General features: G+C 39.5%; 1 protein-coding gene across 2 annotated transcripts in view; it reads right to left on the minus strand.

Annotated features, from left to right (window-relative positions):
* Positions 1–679: 679 nt before the first annotated feature.
* The window catches only part of mctp2a (multiple C2 domains, transmembrane 2a), a 42,701-nt gene continuing 23,409 nt past the window's right edge, over positions 680–19,971 (minus strand). For both annotated transcript variants that reach the window (XM_028042793.1, XM_028042785.1), the window contains exons 18-23: positions 13,340–13,459; positions 11,552–11,593; positions 6,000–6,109; positions 5,664–5,773; positions 4,499–4,596; positions 680–1,507 (exon numbers count right to left, since the gene is read on the minus strand). In XM_028042793.1, the coding sequence (XP_027898594.1) occupies positions 1,448–1,507; positions 4,499–4,596; positions 5,664–5,773; positions 6,000–6,109; positions 11,552–11,593; positions 13,340–13,459 (540 nt within the window). In that variant the 3' untranslated portion in view covers positions 680–1,447. The remainder of the gene's footprint in view (positions 1,508–4,498; positions 4,597–5,663; positions 5,774–5,999; positions 6,110–11,551; positions 11,594–13,339; positions 13,460–19,971) is intronic.

Raw genomic sequence — 19,971 nt, forward strand, 5'->3', positions numbered from 1 at the left:
CTGCTCAGTCAACCAATCAGAACTCCCATTGCAGGGCCCCATTCCTTAGCTCAACTTCAATTATGACAAAGTAAATTTTAAGTGCATTTGTTTTTACAGATTGGGCTGCGTGCATTTTACCTAGTTAAATAGGCTTTGGCTGCTGAATGTCAGAACAACGAAATTTTGGTTCCAACTATTCTCCAAAAATGTGAATGTCAAGAAGTGGCTGAAAATTTTCAAACATTTGCTATACATGCAAGAAAAGCCTGACAGACTGCATCCGTCATACTCTGGAAAACCATTGCGAGAAGACTGATGGAAAAAACGAACACATCTGTGTCTACGTGTAACCATTAGACCAGGCCAGGTGATTTTAGTGGAAATATAAAGCACTAAGTGCTGAGGATGGAGAGAGAGAGAGAGTACTCTCTGTGAGATGAGCTCTTTCTCTCTCATCTGGACCCTGTTATTGTGAGAAGGCAACAAAGCGATGCATTAGGAACCACACTGGAGCCACACGGCTTTGATGTGAGCTCGGTAACCAAGGCACAGCGGTGGTCGGCGTGTGAGCTCAGTTTCAATGGCTGTGTTGTGTAATCAGATGTGTTTACCGTGTATTCACGTAAAGAAGTGGTGTAATCCATCCTCGTTGGGATGGAGTTATTGGAGGAAAAAAAATCACAAGAAAACCAAAAGCTCAATTTGATCAAGATTCTTTATTCAAACTCTCAATTTGATCGTGTAAACATGATACTTTCATATAAAGTTAACATAAATCATCAGAGAAACTCAAGTGCAGGTAACTAGAATTAACATACATTCAGAGCATAAATACATGTTTGTTTCTAACAGAATGAGGAAAAGTGGCATCATTAAATTATACATGGAGAAACCACACCACAGATTGCACTCTAAAACTCTTTATTCTTTCCTGAACTATAACTGATTTTCTGTGATCGTAAAATATAGCATTTCATTACATTAACAGGTGAAAAATAAAAAAAACAAAAATAAAAACATTGCAGTCACTTGTTAAGGTTGTATTGTCTTTATCTTGAGGCAAGTTTTTCAGTTACACCAAAATAAGAAAAAAAAAAACCCAAGCCAACCCCGATGTCTTTCATTCCTGTTCTAAATTATTTTCAAAGATTTAGCTTGAGCCTTGCAGAGCTCCCTTTTTCTTTACCTCCAAGCTTGTGATTGACAGCACCATGTGCTGCCCTCCTAGCTGCTGCAGTTCACAGCCCCTGTCAGGGGGGTGGCAAAGACACAAGGCAGAGAGCGGCTGCCTGCCCCTCAGCAGCAGGGGGCAGCGTTGGGGTGGTGTGGCCGGGTATGCGGGGTCATGGGTTCAGCTGGCACTGGAGCATTGTTGTCAGGTGGACTGCAACGTAACGCATTTAAAAGAAAAAAGAGAGGAACAGAGAAAAGAAGACCAGCCTTTCATCCAGCATGTCCATTGAGCTTACTTCTTCTTGCGCGGCTGGTTCTGTCCAGTGGGTGCTCTCAGCACACTGTACTGCACCTGTAAAAACAAACAGGAGTTTGGTCAGAGGCAGGTAATCCGAGCTCAGTGGAGCGCACGGTAATGGCTCCCCTGAGGAGAGCTGGTGCAGAGCAAAGCGAGGCAAGCTCGCCTGTAATGAATCATTTTTTAAACACAGGAGCAGAGGGGATTAATCACAGGGAGGAAGGATTTGAGAAGTCAAGGGTTCTATACCAGTGTATCCCCCCTCCTCACTCTGCACCAGAATCCCAATATTAGAAACAGCCTTCAACTGTTGAGATGACCTGCCAGGCCAGTGAAGGAAGGGAAACCTGCATAATCACACTTGGTAGCTTAAGTCTACTAAGGAAAACTTTGTTCATGGTTGCTGTTGATTCTGATGAAAAGTTGACAGCTGTCTACATCCAACTTTCTTCAAGACTTTGTAAGTCTCTGCAGTTTCTTTCTCGGGCTAAAATCAGGGGTGCAGGTTATTTAGGGTCTCTGGTTTTGCTTTTCCCAGGTTGCCTTCTACAGGACCCACAGCATAATCTGCAAGAGCCTGAGTTCACTGTCATGCATTGGTCAGACATTTTCCCTTAGGACTTTCTTTTCCAACAGTTCAAGCCTGAAAAATGCACAACAGCTCTAGACTATCACCACGATGCTTAGTAGTCGGTGTGATAGTTTTTTGGGTTTTTTTCTGAAATGCTGCTTGTTGTACACAGATGTGATGACATAACATGTACACCTTCCAAAGTCCTACACTTTTACTTATTTCTCAAAGGTAATTGAATTATCAAGATACTTTATTACAAATGTGAGGCAGCCTTTGGGTTCTTTCTGCTCAGAAGTGGCTTTGGCCTTTGTACACACCCATACATATTAGGCCTTTATGTGACCCCTGAAATTGAAGCAAAAATGTGGTAAATCACAGCTAACAGATACAAAAGGAAATAACTATATATTTATCAATGGCCAGTTTAATATGAATAGCTAACTTTTTCCAGTTAAAATAAATCTGCATAAAATAACCTTTTTTTCATTTTTCAGGTTTTCTTCCTTTATGATACAGTACCATCAGTAAGTACTGTGCCAGCCAAATGATCCATGTAGCATAAGAGCCTCCATTGGTCAAAACAGGGTGTGATACAAACTCTACAATAATGTAGTATGCATAAAACTTTATTAATAGCTTTCTCAGATTCCAGCATGTACACAACTATTTCCTTAATTACTCACAAAATTAAAAATACCAAACAATCAAAGCTTATGTGAAATGCTTGGCCTACAGGTTCAAAATAGGAGAAGGTTGGGATGAAGAGTCAACAATTGGGTACAAAATAAGTTTACAAATTAGTAAAGGACTAAATTGACCCCAAATGATTTTTTTCTCCTCTCTTCCTGCTACTGACATATGTAGAATTGGAATTAATATCAAGTTTCACTCCTTAGATCAACTAATTTAGTATGTACCATGCTATTTTTCCTTAACTTTTGACACCGGAAAGGTAAGCATTATTTTTCTTGTCCTAATTGCAACCACAATCCAAAGAAGACAAATCACATTGTTTAACAGGAAAACGAGGCCGTTAGAATTTGAAAACCAGCTTTTGAAGTTCACTTTCCGAGCTCAAACAATACAGTGAATCTGTTAAATAAAAAAAGGTAAGAACTCTATGCTAATTAGCCGCTCTCCATTATTAGAACGAGAGATGGAATGTGGGAACAAAGTGACTGCCTCCTGCATCAGCACATGAAACTGTCCTCAGAACTGACAGATGCTTCTTATTTCCAGGCAGACACAGCACTGTCAGAAATCCCTGTTTGAGGCACACTTTGTAGATGTGCAAAGGCACTAATTGCCAAGTCACATTTGCAAGAAAGACAGGAGTCAGTTCTCCATCTTTTACCGTTTTGTGTCCACACCTATCTGAAGATTGAAGTTCTAAGTCAACAAAAACAAAAAAAATGTGGTGTATTGTTTGGATCTCCTGTGTATATGATGTTAAGATTATTTTTCACAGAACGTAATGAAACACACGTATGATGAATCTTAAGGGTGCTTTGTTTTTTTATGATTGGAGCCATTTTTAAGATGTAGTTTCTCTTTTAAACCGGGCTAAAAAGTATTGTTTCCATGGGATTTGAAAGCGAATCATTTTCAAAGCTCAAACGCCACATCCCAACGGGGGAAGAGGACATACAAAGGATTCCGAATCAAAATGCATTCGCCACCTTGTTTTGCCAACTCAGTCAGCCAAATCTCAAACAACACAGGCTTCCTCCAACATCACAGAGGAGTCAGCGCCGGCTTGCTGCAGGAGGACATCAAGGGTGCAGCTGAGAAACAGAGCAAGGTGAGAGTGCCTTGCCAGATTCAGACTGTCAGGATTTCTTGCTCTGGTGAGCTACCTGTGAGATGAAGGCATTGTGTTGGCACTTCATTTCCTGCCTGCGGAAAATCCTCAGTCAGTGGACGGCAAGCAGCCTCGGCGACACTTATAACAAACCTGACAGCTCTTCTCGGATCTGAGATGTAAATGCAAATGTCATATCAGCCGTGGCTAATATGTAATCACATATGGCACCCAGGAAGACAACCAGGGCTCAAGAATATATTAATTGACTCCACCACCCTGAAGTGACTGAGGCCACGTCAGAGTTTCTGGGCTGACACAACAGTCGGAGTTGTCAGGAACTGCCTCTGCCTGCCTGCACTCGGCCAATCGCCGGGTTTAGCGCCGCTTCAATCAAACACGCAAAATTGCTAATAACGGACGAGGCTGCAGCCAGATAACCGAGGAGAGATCTGAGCGCCTCCTCGTTCAGGCACGGCGGTGACTGAGGATGGGGAGTTGCACACTGAGGAATAATTGGGCCAGAGCTGCTTTAAAGGCGAGAGTCCATTAATAATCAAACAAAGCCAGAGGATATATTTCTGCAACACTTGGGAATTGCGGTACAGCAAATAATGCAGACATCTTCAGGGAATTCCATCCCTATCTGTATGTAAAATTGGACCCTTACCTTCTGAATATCAGAAGGCACCCTCTGGAGGAAATCCAGTATTTCATTACTGTCAATACAATATGGGTTGCGCAGTTTCTTGGTAAATTTGTTAATGCCTGTGAAAGTAAGCACAAATAAACACATTAATAAATAAAGGTGTCATAACAAGCAGTGTTGTTTTACATAGTTATACCCACTAGGATTTTAATAATTATATTCTAAGATGCTGATCTGTTTCAAATCAATGAAATTAAATGCAGATGAGAGCAACAAAATATGTCATCAATAAAAGTTTGACTTGCAAAAACTTAGCAACTTGTCTTGCGTTTTTGCTACAATCTCCTAACTTCTTGTGTATCTATATTTACTTTACAGATGGCTGCAGAGAGGAGAATATCTCCAGGGCCTTGTAATGGGACCATTATATTCACAGTTCAGTTCTGTGAGCACCTTAGCATGCAGACAAAGAACCTAAGGACTTAAATATGTGCAAGTAACTTGAAAGACTTGCCTTGCAACCACAGAGATGGGGGTTAACTGGAGAGGCAGAGGAGAGTCTCAGATTGTGAGTTTTTGTGTTTGATATGTTGTATTTTTTTTTTTTTTTTTTGGTATTGATTGTGTTGAAGGCAATATGGAAGTACTGTGGTTGTGGGCTTATACAGCTGGAGGAGGAGAGCCTGGTGAGGGCAGTGTTACTGCCTGACCACTGAGACAACAGTGTGTTGCTGTATGGATACAGCAGATAATGAGAGGCTAGACTAGGAGCTTACAGACTGCCCAAGGACATCATGTATTATATACAGCTTGCTCTTCTCTGCCTTGCCTTTGTTTTCACACAAACCCTTGGTCATGCCTCTGCTGGGCTTTGCTGCATCAGCCCACACTGAGAAGAGTGAACCTCTGTAACTGTCTGATCTCTGTGCATCTGCAGAGGTGTAGACATGGCAGAGTTCCTAAATTACGGCACTGCGTAATTCAGATTTCCAGTTGGAAACAAACAGAAAAAGTTAATCTGGGTAAATTTAAAATCTTCTTAGAATACAATGATTACAATATTGAATTGGTCCACTCTTCCTGTATATTTATATTTTTTTATTAAAATGTGTGATTAAAAAAAAATAAATAAATAAATAAATAAAAGCAAAAACAAAGCAAAACAAAAGACAAAAAAACAACTTACCCCATACCAGAACAATATACCGTAGTGGGATTAAATACAACAGTGATGCAGTCACAAACAGCACCAGGCAAGCCAAGAACGATATGAACGGCACAGACCAATTGAAGATGCTGTAAAAGAAATTTTCCGTTTTCATTAATTGTAAGCCGTAATCATCAAGATGAATAAAACTAAACATTTGAAATCTACCACTTTGTGCATAATGAATACATGAGTTGGAGCTTTACATATATGATTTTAATTACTGAAATAAATTAATGTTTCTTCTATAATGTTCTAATTTATTCAGGTGAACATGAATCATCAAAGAAATTGTTGCGTATATGTGGTCATTACTTCTTGACTCGCTCCCCGATGTTGGCGATTTCCTCCAAAACATTCTGGACCACCAGCACCACTTCCTGCACCATATGTATTTTATCCATCAAACCCTTTTTTCCAGGTTCCTAAAAAATAACAGACAAAAAAAAAGTACAGACCCTGATGAGGTGCATTGCATGTCAAATGTTGGGCAGAGTAGACAAAGACCAGCTTAGCCCTGCCTTTGCTATCATGTGTAATTTATCTATTGAATGGTGCATAATGAGCAAACACTGTACATCTTTAGACTTTGTTTTTGAAGATGAGACAGACTAGGCGCTCAGGAGCTGTTATCCTGGATGGGATGAAAGATTTCAGCTTTTGTTAGCTGTGCACAATGGAGCTGTTGCACAAGTGCAGCACAATCAAGACTCCAGGGTAAGATGAAAAGTACACAAAATGGCCATCTGCAATCAGGCAGACTAGATGACCAAGGTAAGGAGAGCAGGGGCCTCACAACTTCGGAGCGTTTTCATTCCAGCAGCCTGCACAGTGGCAAGATTGAACATGTTTTAACAAATATGTCAGGTCTGCCTATCTAACCTAAGCCAACATTCCCTCAGCGTGAGAAAAACACTCCAGCCTGCTTTGTGCAGTTAGAAATACACTTATTTTCCTTTAAGAATGTTTTATGCACATGAGCATTTTTTTCTTTAAAAGCACTGATAAAACAAGTATTTTGAATCAGTATTTTTTTTTTTTAGGGTCTTTGTCCAAATGTAATAAACACAGTCACATCAAGTTGGGAAATAACGACAACTATGAAGCTTTCCAGGGCAGAGGAGTGTGAGATAACACGAGGAACACAAGCTAAAGAGAGCTGAGAAACCTCACATCAAAAGGAGGAAATAATGACAAGAATGATGACAGGGAGAAGAGTGGGAGAGTAAGAGTAAGAGAGGAGGGATGAGAGTGCTGGGGAGGGCGCTCTAATGGACCCTAACAGGAGGCTTGAGGATGTCTATGTTTGTGTTACAAGTCAGCTGAAGCCGCAGCCTGTGTGCACTGACAGGGCCCAGACAGAATGCCTTTATCAGAGCTTCACGAGGCAGCCCCTGGGAACACACTGTCTGCCAGCACTGAGAGATTCCCCACTGCTGGGCCCACTCTACTCCACGAACGGTGCAGGAAGAGAGCAATTCCCACACTAGCGGAACCTCCCCCGCTGGGCTCTGATCTGGACACACTAAAGCCTCAGTGCTGTCCAAAAAAGGAATAAACATCACAAATATGTTTTCTTCCAGATTAACATCTACTGGTCTCATCATGTTGAAATACAGACTGTGTTTCTGCATCATCTTGCTCTGCTCTCTGCTCTGTATCAAGACGTAAAGTTATTATCTGAGCTCTTCTGCAAGGCTGATGTTAGTCTGATGTGCCTGATGCACCCAAAAAATATGTGTGATCCTGGTGCGAATTACAAATACAATACTTTAATTAAAGGCAATTTAACTGACATCACATAAAAATGAAATCACTATGGCACAGCTGCAAAGCTACCAAAACTTGGCTGTCTACTTAAACTTGCAGGCCAGGAAAGGAGAGTATTAATCAACAGAGCAGCCAAGATACTCATGATAACTTTTGAGGAACTGCAAAGATCCATGACTAAGCCAGGAGAAGCTGTTGACTTGACAGCTATTAATCTTTACAGTCTACATATCTGGCCTTTGCTAAAGAGTGGCAAAAAGTGGCCTTTGCTAAAGAGTGAAAGTCATTGTCACAAAAGCCACAAAAATGTTTCTAGATTTACAAACTTGCTAAAGACAAACACTAAAATAAAGGGAAAATAAACTTTTTAACCTTCTCCTCCCACATCACAATTAAACTCCACTTAGTATTGAGCTACCCTCAGTTCAAAGTGTTCAAGTTTGTGGTGGTAGTATGACAAAATATGGAAAGGTTCAAGGTATAAAAACATATTTTCTAGGCATTTTTAAATCCAGCTTGAAATACAACTTTTGCAAAATAAAAGCAAATTATTCTCTAATTATAAAAGAAAAAACAACAACAAGCAAGTAGATCTACTTTGAAACATGCATCCAGCAGCACCTGTGTTAAGATTCCCCAAATCAAGTACTGCTTTAGCAACCAAACATTTAAGTCCTTCCTACATTGATCGTTAAATGGTTTTCTTTGTTCCTTCTTTTCTTTAAGGCATGTTACTGAGTTCAGAACCAAACAAAAAATACATAAGAGATCTCCCGCTTAAATAGAAAAGGATAAGTAAACTGGGGATGGACTAAATAAGCTCGAAATTTCCCCTGATTAAAAAACCTGAGCGAAATCACATTCTCATTTCAGATAAATTGTAAAAGCTTCCTTTTAAGGTGCAGTAATGGAGAACCAATTTGATCTCCTGCAGAAAGGTAAACATGGTCCTGCAGACATGTGTGCCGTTATCAAAGGCAGGAAATAAAAGCTCATTTAGCATAATTTTAATTAGAATGAACTATGCCAAATTTGAATTCTCAGACTGAATATTTATCTTGTGACTCTTTCAGATGAAAATACGAGTTTGTGTAAATGAAAAACACCTGTGTTCAGAGTGATTTATCTCATGGTGCTAAAATAAACCAAAGCATTTATGCTGCAGTAAGGCTTTAGCGTGTTGCTGCTCCTATGATGCACGCCGGAGAATATGGGCAGCATGTCTCACTACTGCGTTCAAGGAGACAGAGCGGTGTCAGTAGGGTGTTCGTTGAGAGACGTAACCCCAAAGACCAGACTGGCACCCCCCATGGCCACAATCCCAGCCCTCGTCCAACCCCTTAACTCCCACAGGCAAAGCTCTGAGAAGGACTCAAACTCAGACCAGCACCAGCAGCCGGAGGGCAACAAAAAGGGGTCATTTCATCTCCTCTGTTAATTTCAGCTGGAGATCTATGGACTTGTTTTGGTTCTCTGTTTCTTTATGTTATGATTAAATATCGTCTATCTGCTCAATTTATACCCGAGGCCAAAGGGAAGTCACTTTGCCCACACATAATCTGTAAGCTGTCTCCTTCCCTGAGGACAGATTTGTTCACAGGCAGAAAATCTGCTCTGCATTATTCTGCTGTAACACCGCCATGGCTTTCGTCTCTCTTTAACGTCATGCCTTCACAAGCTTACTGCTCCAGCAGAGGTTTACATATTTCCTTCCTCAAGGGGGGGTAGAAACATATTTGAGTGGTAATCATAACCTTTTCAGAGGGAAAAACCTTTATTCATATGCTGGAAGAGAAACTAGGAAAGGAACACAAGACTTTGAAGTCATCAAATTTAACGCTGATCACTCTTTAACCCCAAATATTTTTTAAGAAGACTTTGATAGGCCGTGTAAAGCTACACTGTTTGATCACTCTGAATGATATCACGTTCAAGTGACAGCAAGACCATAACAAGAATTTCAAATAAGCCACTTTAAATTAAAGCTGACAGCTTAAAACAAACATGGGTGAGTGCTTAATTAGTAAATGAAAGAAGATATTTCATTTCCAGGAAGTGTGAAAGGGCTTAGGAGGCTCATGGAAAAGCTTTCAAAAAGCTTTAAGAGGCAAGGGTTGAGTTTGCAAACATGTGGCACAAGGAGACCCAGGAAGCAAACACACTGCCATTTCTTACATGTGAAAAAAACAAATCCTCTATTATGTACTGAAGTTTCAAGGTATGTGGAAGCATGATATTAAATTCCGTGAATCAAGGTAATCCTTGCCTATTTAGTATTCATAAAACCCTGCATTTCCTTGTCCCTGCTGTTTGCTTAAGCACCAGTTTTCCTTTTGCAGATAGAAAGTGTGGCTTTACACCGCACAGACATATCACACAAGTTTCATCTACAAATTAGCTCATTCCTTTCAGACAGGATTTGGTGGATATGCTTGTGTTTTTTTTGCCTTTTTAAAGGAATCTGGCTCTTCAGTAGCCTCTGGTCATCTGCAGTAGAATATATTGAGCGCATTATGGATATGAATCCTGGGCCTAGACACACAGAACAAGGGGTCAACGCTTGGAGGCTCAGTGTTAGTTCCACACTTCATTGCCATAAAACAATAATGCAAATTCTTGTTAATTCCCCCTCCCCATTCTTTAGCAAAAACAGCGGGATGAGTATAATTGAATGTTGTGTGCTGTGGGAAGTATAATTTTCAGGCTACTTAAAGATTTCCTGTTTTGTTTTTCAAGAGACACTAGAGAGTTGGAGTCAAAATCAAGAGGGGCAAAGTATTAGTCACTGTTGGATCGCCATTTTTGTTAATATAGTATGTCCTGTAAAAACTTGCTAGAATAACTTACTTGTATACAGAGCCAACCTTTGCTGAAACTACTGAGTCCAAGTCTTTTAAGTTATGTCTACCACCTTTTCATAGTCTGAAACCATTATAAGTCTTACAAGTGACTCTTAATTGCATTATGTTTGGACTTTTTAATTTACTTTGAATAATTAATTGAGCACACTGTTTGATAACTAGGATCAATTGCAATGTATGTGTGATTGAATTGAAATGATTTTTTTCTTGTAAAGTGCCTTGAGATGACATTTGTTGTGAACTGGCTCTATATAAATAAACTGAATTGAATTTACTTTGACTGGGTCACATGAGTATGCTTTGATCTAAACCATGTCATTGTATGTATGGCTGCATCTCTAGGGTTGATTCCCTGCTATGAGGAGAACCTCTGCACCAGAGCACCTGCTTACTTGTGCAGGTTTGCTGTACCTCCTATAAAACGTGCTGCAAACTGCAAACAGGCCTGCAGCTTTTATTTCGACAGTAGCTTTCTTTTTGCCTCCGTTCTGTAAAGGTCAGAGTTTTCAAGTGTGCAATTAATAATTTTTCTGTTAACTGATTCTCCAACTTAAGGTGTGGATCTCTGCAACTCCTCCAAAGTTTCAAGGACCTCTTGGCTGCTTCTCTAAATAATGCCCACCTTGGCATGCTTCCTTATTGTGTAATCCTTTCCCTTTGTCAGATGTTAAATTGGACAAAACTTGAAACATTGTTTTACAACCTAACTTCACCACAACCGTACCCTTAACCTGCTGACTGGGTTCCCTGATGTGATCCTGTTGGTTCCCTAATCCTTTCCAATAAACTTCTGAGGACTCCACAGAATGGCTGGATTTACATAGAGTATAAATAACACACAAGTGGATCCGTTTGGCCACTTGGATTACATCTACCTCAGAGCAACTGGATTTTATTTGGGGGTATCAGAATACAAATGTTGTGCGCAAATGCTGCACTTAAGGTCTATTTGTAAAACCATGCACCTCTTCCTTCCGTTTCACAATTTTGAGCAACTTTGTGTTAGTTCATCATGTAAAATTCGGACTAACTTAAGGGTCATCATGCTCTCGTTATCATGTGTTTGAGTTTGTCATTGATGTTCATAAAGAACTATTATGTACATTTTCTTTCAAAATCTTGTGGTAATAAGTTAAGGGATTTTTAAAATTTTATTCATAGTGGAGATACCAACGTGAGAAAATTCAACCAAATATATTTTGGTTTAAAATTTTGGAGTTAGATAAAATGCATTACCTTTTCGTCTTCCTCTTCGTCGTCACCCATGGCCATGTTCACCTACGAGAAAATAAAGGGTATGAGGTGATTTCCAACGAATGAGACGTGGGCACTGGAGCATTTTTAACAAACACCTAGTAATGAAATTTTCTTTGAGCACATTCACCCCTATTGGGAGAGGCTTGTTTCCATAGAGACTGCATCACAGGGGTGACCTCACACAAAAGGAAAGGTGAAGAAGGGCCTTCCTCGCAAGAGCAATGTCACACCAAAAGCAATCTCTTTTCTCCACAACATAGGCACACAGAAAAACAGAAAGACGAAAGAGAGTAAGAAAAAAACATTTAATTTAGATGTTGTTGCCTAGATCACTTTATATCAAGTCATCCCCAACCCTGCTGTGCTGCACACTGTGACATTGCCCCGGTGCAGAGCGGTGACATTGCTGGCCGTAGGGTCTAAGTGGAGTGACAGAGTCTCAGAGCTGGATATGAGGGTGAGTCTGGACATTTCCCAGAGACGGCATCTCATCCAGCAGTCACAGTGAGTGGGCCATGGATTTGACTTTGGGGAGGGTGTGGGAGTGGGGTTGGCCTATGTCTGGTCAGTGAAGAACGCCTACAAGATGGTGAAATTGAGGCCAGTCAGTAGTGTGAACAGCATTAAACTCAATAGGCATGTGTAGAGAAAGTATCATTCCCAAAATGGTAGGGGGTGAATGTGCTATGCTGATAAAAAGAGAAGAGTTAATCTTTACATTAGTAGATGTCAAGATTAACAAAGACTCATACAGTAACGTCAAAGTGACTTATTGCTCCTTTTTTGTACACTATAAAAAAGAACACCTATAGATGGATTCAAGCGTCCTGGTAACCTGCAGAGCGGCCATGCTACAGCGACAGTCAGGATCAGGACTGGTAAACTGATGGCTTGGTCATTCAGCTTTTTCATACAATAGTGCAAAACTGTTAAATTCACTGATGACTGAGTTTATGACAGTATTCAAATTTAAAATGTTCTCCAATATGACAACATGATCAACCCTTCGTTAGCTTTAGTGTTGAGGCAGATTATAATTAGCCAAAGTGTGCTGTTGCTACTGTCCTTTGACATTGGGATGGAGGGGGTTCATTATTTATACCCAAAATTGCATGAAATAAAAAACATTGCAGTGGAGCTTTTTGCTTTTGAGTAAATACTGTACTGAAGCCTGAAGCAAGCTAGTGTATTGGTTTTTTTAAGTTCTTCAAGCTACTGCTGCCCCCCAAAAATCTGATGGCTTCCCTCCTTTTACTAGATTAATTGCTATATAAATCTTAGTAAGATTGGAATTGCAGACTTTGCCACTACAATTGTATCTGGCACAGACACTATGTTACCTATTGCTGCCTAAGTGCAGTAGGGTCACTATTCAGTCCATTATAACTGTCTCGAGCTCACTTTTTTTCATTTAGCACTGTTTTTATTTAGTTCCTAACAGATATTTACTTCAGACATGTCAATAAATCTGTCATAAACTAAAATCTTCTTCTAAAAAGTTCACTATTCCAGTTTATTCTCTCATAGTTCCTAAAGATGAAGGAACTAAAACTGAAATGTAATTAAAGTTTGCTTCACTCTAAAATTTAGACTATTATTTGTTGATGACCATTCATTTGTCTTAATGGCACAAATGTCACTCCAGATTTAGCAGGAAGATCCACATAATATATATGCTGGATGCAGTCTGAATAATGTATGGAGTTGTTATGCACTGGAAAAACAAGCTTCTATATGGCTACATACTGAAGATTCATCATCACTCACCAGGTCTTGGTTGGAGCTGGCCTTTTCCCTGGAGAGCTGGATGTAGTTCCAGCCAATGAGCAGCAGCAGGAAGAGGGGAAGCATGAAGAGCTCCCAAAACCACACAGTCGCCAGGAAGATCTGAGGAGAAAGGAGATGACAGTTTAAAGCAAAGCACATCGTGCTGCACAACACTCACCAAGCTTTCAACAAAACCTGTTCCCCCCAAAAATGCATAATAATATGCAACTGATATAACCACGTTCTAAATCTCATGAAGAGCATTACAGGGCTCTAAATCCTCTGAGATTTATCGCCAGTGGCAACAGATTTTACTCTTGGTTGTCTGAAAGTAAGAAGCATTCAACTTTTTAATATCTTGAAATCCTATTTGCTTTAGCACGGAGCTGGCAGCGTGCCCTACTGCTGGAAAGAAAGTACGACATGGATAGGCAAGACGCTGTCATTTTAACTTGAACATCAAATCCTCTTAGATTCAGAGGCAGTGATACTCTCTGACAAAGCGCATATGGCAACTGGGGAAGCATGTGCAACCATTACCCCCTCCATGGCAATGATACGGAGAAAAGTCAAGACCCCCGGTAGAAATAAGATGGCTCACGCTGAATGAGTAATCCTTTATAATTCTGTAAAAGGAGTGGTGCTAAGCACATTGCACAACACCCACTGCATTTCACAGCAGAGCGCTAATTGGACGGCTGCATTTAAACCCATTTACTGACAGCCTAATGAGTCTGTCTCTAACTGAAACGATCAGGAATGTGTGAGGGGGGCATCACACTAGCAGGTTGACGGGGATGAACTAAAAAAGTCCCCCACAGCAAGGCAAATCTTAAAAGCTATTATAGTGTGAAGAAGTGCCAACACCTCCAACATATGGTCAACTTTATTTACCAGGCATTTTCCTTCTCAGTTTCTCATACATTTAATACAATCATCACATCTTTTGCAAGAATTGGCTACTAAACTTCCCTGAATTAGACAAGTTATGAGTTTATTGAAGATGCCCAGAATCATTAGATATTCAACTTCACGACTAACTAAACCTGTGGGTGCCACTTAAAAGTCCAATTATATTTTCCAAACAATAATTGCAGCATAGGTAATCAGCATAAAAAAAATAAAACAAAACAAATAAAACAAAGAAATCAAATTACTTCCAATCTATTAGCTAAAGCTAATTTGATCTACCGATGGTGTGTCTTTGGTGAGAAGGTTAGCACATGATTGTAGCAATTAGTAATAGAAGAGTGAAGATAATTCAGCTCAAAAAATAAGACAAGTTAAGAGATCGTGACAATAAGATAAAATAAAATGTTATTTCCATTTTTTTGAGTTCACAAAACAAAAATTGTATTTCCAAGGACCCGCTCTCTTGCCATTTAGTCCAGATTTGATTTCTCCAAGTTCTACATTTTTAAAGGAAGATGTATTCTAACCTGCTTCTCAAGACAAGGAAAAGCCAAGCTAATAATTTCATAGATCATCAAGTGAGTTTTTTTTCTTTTAAAAAAAACCTGATACGGTTACATTCAGTAATTGCCATTTTTTGCCTTTCTACTACTAGAAGGACAATTCAACATATAAAATTATGTGAAGTAGTGTTTGATAGTTGAGTTTTGATTGTGAACTAGAAAGAGGCAGCAGCAAAATTATAGTCAACTTCAGCATCATTAGCCAGCCGCAGAGTGCGACCATATTTCCTTAAAGCACTTGCAAGTGATTTAGGTCACTTAGCCATGGCTCATGTTATGTTGTCACGCAAACAACTGAAAAGTGGTGGAGCTTCTTTTAATGCCAGTTAGCCTAAGTAAGTCATACCAGCTGGAGTCTAATGAAGAACATGAGGCATTAATTAAAAGTAAAAGAGGTTTAATTGTTGTTCACTTTGCAGCTCAGTAACAAACATACTAAGGTTTTCCATCAAAGTACCAATTTGAAGTATAGCTAATGGCACCATTTAATATTAAAGTTTTAACAGTTCTGATATTTAGGCGTAATTTTGCTTTGCCTCATAACAATAAAATGAACAACTTAACACTTGTTAATAACGTATCAGATTTACTTTTCTTACTTATAAAATTTTGAATGTGTGTAATTTATTTTTAAATTAAATCCTGTATGAAACTTATGATTAAGATGAACTGTAATTTAATTTAATCTTTTTCTCTTGTTAGATTTAATTTATATATCCCTTTGCCCATTGTTGATATGCCCAGTGAATATACTGTTAAAGTTTAATTATGAACACAGAGTTTCATCAAACCCTTAATTTGAGCAAAAAGTTATTGATTGGTCATCAATTACAGATTTTAGGGAGACATAAGAGTCAATTAAAATCATCTGATCAGTTGTTTAAAAAAAGAAAGACTATACCAGGTGCATCACTGCAATGATTTAATTTAAAACATGGACTGTACTGCTACACTGAGCTGATAGTGGGTAGTCCCGGCTGAAAGAGCTTGAGGGTTGAGAGTTGAAACAATATGTCTGAGTTAAGCTTGAGACGGAACGAGAAGCTCTGAGGCCTTTGGGCTTTCAGCAGCAGGCCTGTAAACGGCAGACGGCTCCTGCCATAGCAACAACGTAGAGTTCGTGTATTTTGCTCTGGGGGCCACTCTACCTACTGCCAGACCAGGCCTAGGTTCAAGCAGCCACCAGGGAAATGTGCATTATGAGTAATACAGACAACACCGTGGCCCACTGCCCTAGGCTTTACCACTGTACTGCTTATTATCCCAGAGTGCAACCTGGGAAATGTTTGGTGAACCCAACATCAGGCAGGAACACCCCGGGATTACCACTATGCAAGAAAGTGGACAATATGAACAATATGTTTAGCTAATAGGAGCTCATTTGAATTACGTATACAGCAAATAACTAAAGCTGGTGAGGGACGAAGAAGGTAAACAATGAATATGCATGATGTGCAGAGATAACTGCACTACGTCTCCTCTGTGTTATGAATAACTTACGTCATGTGTTGTCACCTCAGTTCCCATGAGGCATTCTAAAACGATGCTACCCTCACCCCAGAGGAATTCTGCTGGCTTGTGGACAGGTAGCTTGTCATATTCCCAGCATTCTTATATAAAAAAGCAAAAAGAAAAAGGGGGGAAGTGTGCCTGGAAACTGACATGAGCCCAGCAGGAACGCTGAACCTCCTTGCCCTTCCCGCAAAAGCTGCTACATTAACCACTAAAGTCTAATTGCTTGGTCTCTGTCTTCCTGTGCAAGTCAACAGAGGGAGCCAATTCATTTCTGCCCAGGGAGCCAGCAGAGAGAATCTGTCACAGGTATTCATAATCGCCCACTAATGCAAATTTCTACTCGCCGCGTTCTGGCTCAGTGGAGAAGATGAAAGCCCGCAGAAATACAATGCTTTATGTCTAAACTGAGAGCCCAAATGAAGGGAATAGACCAAAAATGTCAGAAATATCTTCTCAATCCCTCCCTCATGGTATGTTGAACCAGTGTAGTCAGTATTTACATACTTTATTTTATCCATCCATCCATTTTCTTACACCCTTGTCCTAGTGGGTTTGGGAGGGGTGCTGGTGCCTATATTGAGGGAGACATTTCGGGCGAGAGGCGGGGTATACCCTCGACCGGGCGCCAGTCTGTCGCAGCCAGGCAACACAAGTATAATATTCCTTTCCATCATTTCCATGTTAGAAACGATGTATCTTTATTTGTCAACAAATTGAACACATCAGGTAAAACCCTGAGTTCTTTAAGTGTAAACTGCTGTCTGATCATGCAAGAATGCAATAAGGTGCATCTCATTTAATCATAATACAAAAAAAAAAATCCAAATTTATTTTCATAATTTAATCAAAAGAGAAATATAGATAAATTTTTAATTCAAATTTATCACATACAACAATTTTTTGTGTTAATTTAATGATAATGGCTAACAACTCACAAAAAGGAAAATAATTGTTTTTTAATAATTACACAATTAAATGAGAACCATTTTAAAAAGTACTGAAATATTATTTAATGGGCATATGAAAGTCTTCTAATTTCACAGTTGTCCATCAGGCTGTCAATGAGACCCTTAGGACAGAGGGTAAGCCACAAAGGCCAATGCTAAAAAAATTTACCTGTTTAAAGTGGTGAATCCAACCATCAATCAAATCAAATTTTATTTGTATAGCACATTTCAGCAGCAAGGCATTTCAAAGTGCTTTACATCATATCAAATACAGAAACACAATGCAACATAGAATCACACAATCAAAACACGGCATTAAGTCAGGTTCCATCAATAAATTTGTAATGGATTACGTTTCAAATACAATCCTAAACCATGTTAGTGGGAAATTGAGATGGAGGATAATGTGTGGCAGAAGAAGGCGCAATGATCATTCAAAAGTTCGAAGGGACACGAGGAATATTACCTGTGCAGAACAATGTCAAAAAGCTTTTGTGCTCTAGGAAAAAAATTATTGGACATTTGGTTATTCTTCATGTCAGAAAAAGTATATTTTGCATTTTACTTTGAAATTCTACTTGTAGAGGAAGAATGCATAGGAGCAGAATGTAAATTGTTTGAGGCCCTGTGTGAAGTTTCCAAAGACTTGAGGAGTCATCTCATCTGCTGGTTTGGGTCCAATATGTTTTTACAATTTCAACATTTTGAGCAGGATTTGGCACCTGCCTACACTGCTTAAAGTACCAATACTGCTGAGGTGACTAAGATATCTCTGTTTTTAATTGCCCAGCAAACTGCCTTGATCTAAATCTCATGAAAAATCTCTGGAGTATGTCACGAGAGACACCAGAGTCAACAATGATGTATGACAACTCCTGAAGGCTGATATTAGAGCAAACTGGGCTTCCCTAACATCTCAACAGAGTCGTAATCTGACCACTTCCATACCACGCTGCACTGATGCACTAATTCATGCCAGCATTAGGTACACATTTTACAGTGCATGAACATGTGTTTGTGAAATCAGTCTTCAGTAATATTTTATTTTTCTAAAAATCATAATTGTGTGTGTTCCATAAAATTGATCAGAAATAAACATCTAAAATATGACATTATCTGTAATAGTAGTTTCACTTCTTATACTGAATTACTATGTAAGATAAGCAACAAATAAAGTAAGACAGGTAAAACTAATGATGCATCCAAGTATTTTAGTTTACAGTGAGCATTAGCTAACAAGCACTTATAATTGAAGTGTTGGTATGTGTGTCTGGGAGGAGCGTTTCTAATGTAGGAAACCTCCCTTGGCAAACACCATTTAGCTGAAAAATGTCTGTATGATTATGCAAAGGGTGCCTAGGGGGTAAGAAAAAAAAGGAGAATGAATTAATAAAACTATTAACACACGGTGGAGGAGATGATGGAGATGCACTCTCCTTAGCCACCTGTAAGCGCTCAGAGAAGGGGCCGACCTCGGGCAGAGCGTCTCTGCCAGGAGGGGTTAAGAACGGCCTGACAGGTTTGTTTTATGGTGCCATTAATATGATTCCACTAAATGCGTCCTGCGCCTTCTCATGCAGATCCCCTGGCCAGCAGAATCCAGCACCTAATAATAAAGCACTCAGCGATTAAAAGTGTGAATAAAATAACTTAAAGCTGAGCAAGCATGGCAGCTCCCACCACCCACACGCTCCCAGGAGAGGGGAAAAGGGATCGTAGCAGTAACAAAGGGACAGAGACACCTTCCATAAAAGTTTCCACTATTCTGTAAATTGATTAACAAGGGGTGGCCCTGATCTACGAACTGGAAGCACCGACTGCCAGACTACAGAGATGCCAAGCATTCTCATTTTACACTATAGTCGAAAAGCTATAAAAACATGCATCACATCAGCACAACACAAATAAGGCTGTTGATGAGCCAAAGAAGTGTAATGCCATGGCACAGAGGTCTACATTCATTACAGTGTTAGAAGAAAATTCCACTTTGTTTTTGTGTGGTAAATAAAAAAAAATACCCTTATTTTTTAACCATGTACCAACCAAAAACAAAAGATTTAATCTTGGCTCTCTGTCCTCACTGTTTCTCTTCAGTTGCACTCGACTTGGAAAGCTAAACAAAGCGAGAAGAGTGCCAGCCAGCATTATGAGGGTCAGTCATGGGGGCTGTGGACGGTTGCCAGATTACGTGAACGCGAACTGAAAGAGTTTAAGACTGACTAAAGGCTGCAGGGTTTGTGTCTCAATGTGTGTGGTTGTTTTTGTGAGTGTGTGAGGAAGAGAGACAGAAAAAATAAGAACATATATAGTGCACATATATAAATAAGCACTTCATTAATGCAATATAGGACCTTTTACAATGAACATTTTGAACATTCAACAAATTATAATTTGCTTAGTAGTAGGAGTTATAATTTGACTAGTAAAGGTTAGCACAAAATTAAATTCCAAAAATGGATATTCAAAACACAAAAACAACAATTTGGGCTTAAGTGTGGCTTTTCCGATGCCTTTTTCGAAGACTATTGCCTCTTTGAGGGGGATCAGAAGCACCTTTTTAATTTTCATGCCATAACTTTATGTTATTTCTTTGCAAAACATTTCCAAACATTCAGAATTGTCTTTCTTGTAAGAGAGAAAAATGTGTGAGTCTTCTTTCAGCCAGCTGACTGGCAGTGTGGAGCCACAAATGGAG

Source organism: Xiphophorus couchianus, chromosome 2 (assembly GCF_001444195.1).
Source record: "Xiphophorus couchianus chromosome 2, X_couchianus-1.0, whole genome shotgun sequence".
Classification (NCBI taxonomy): domain Eukaryota; kingdom Metazoa; phylum Chordata; class Actinopteri; order Cyprinodontiformes; family Poeciliidae; genus Xiphophorus; species Xiphophorus couchianus.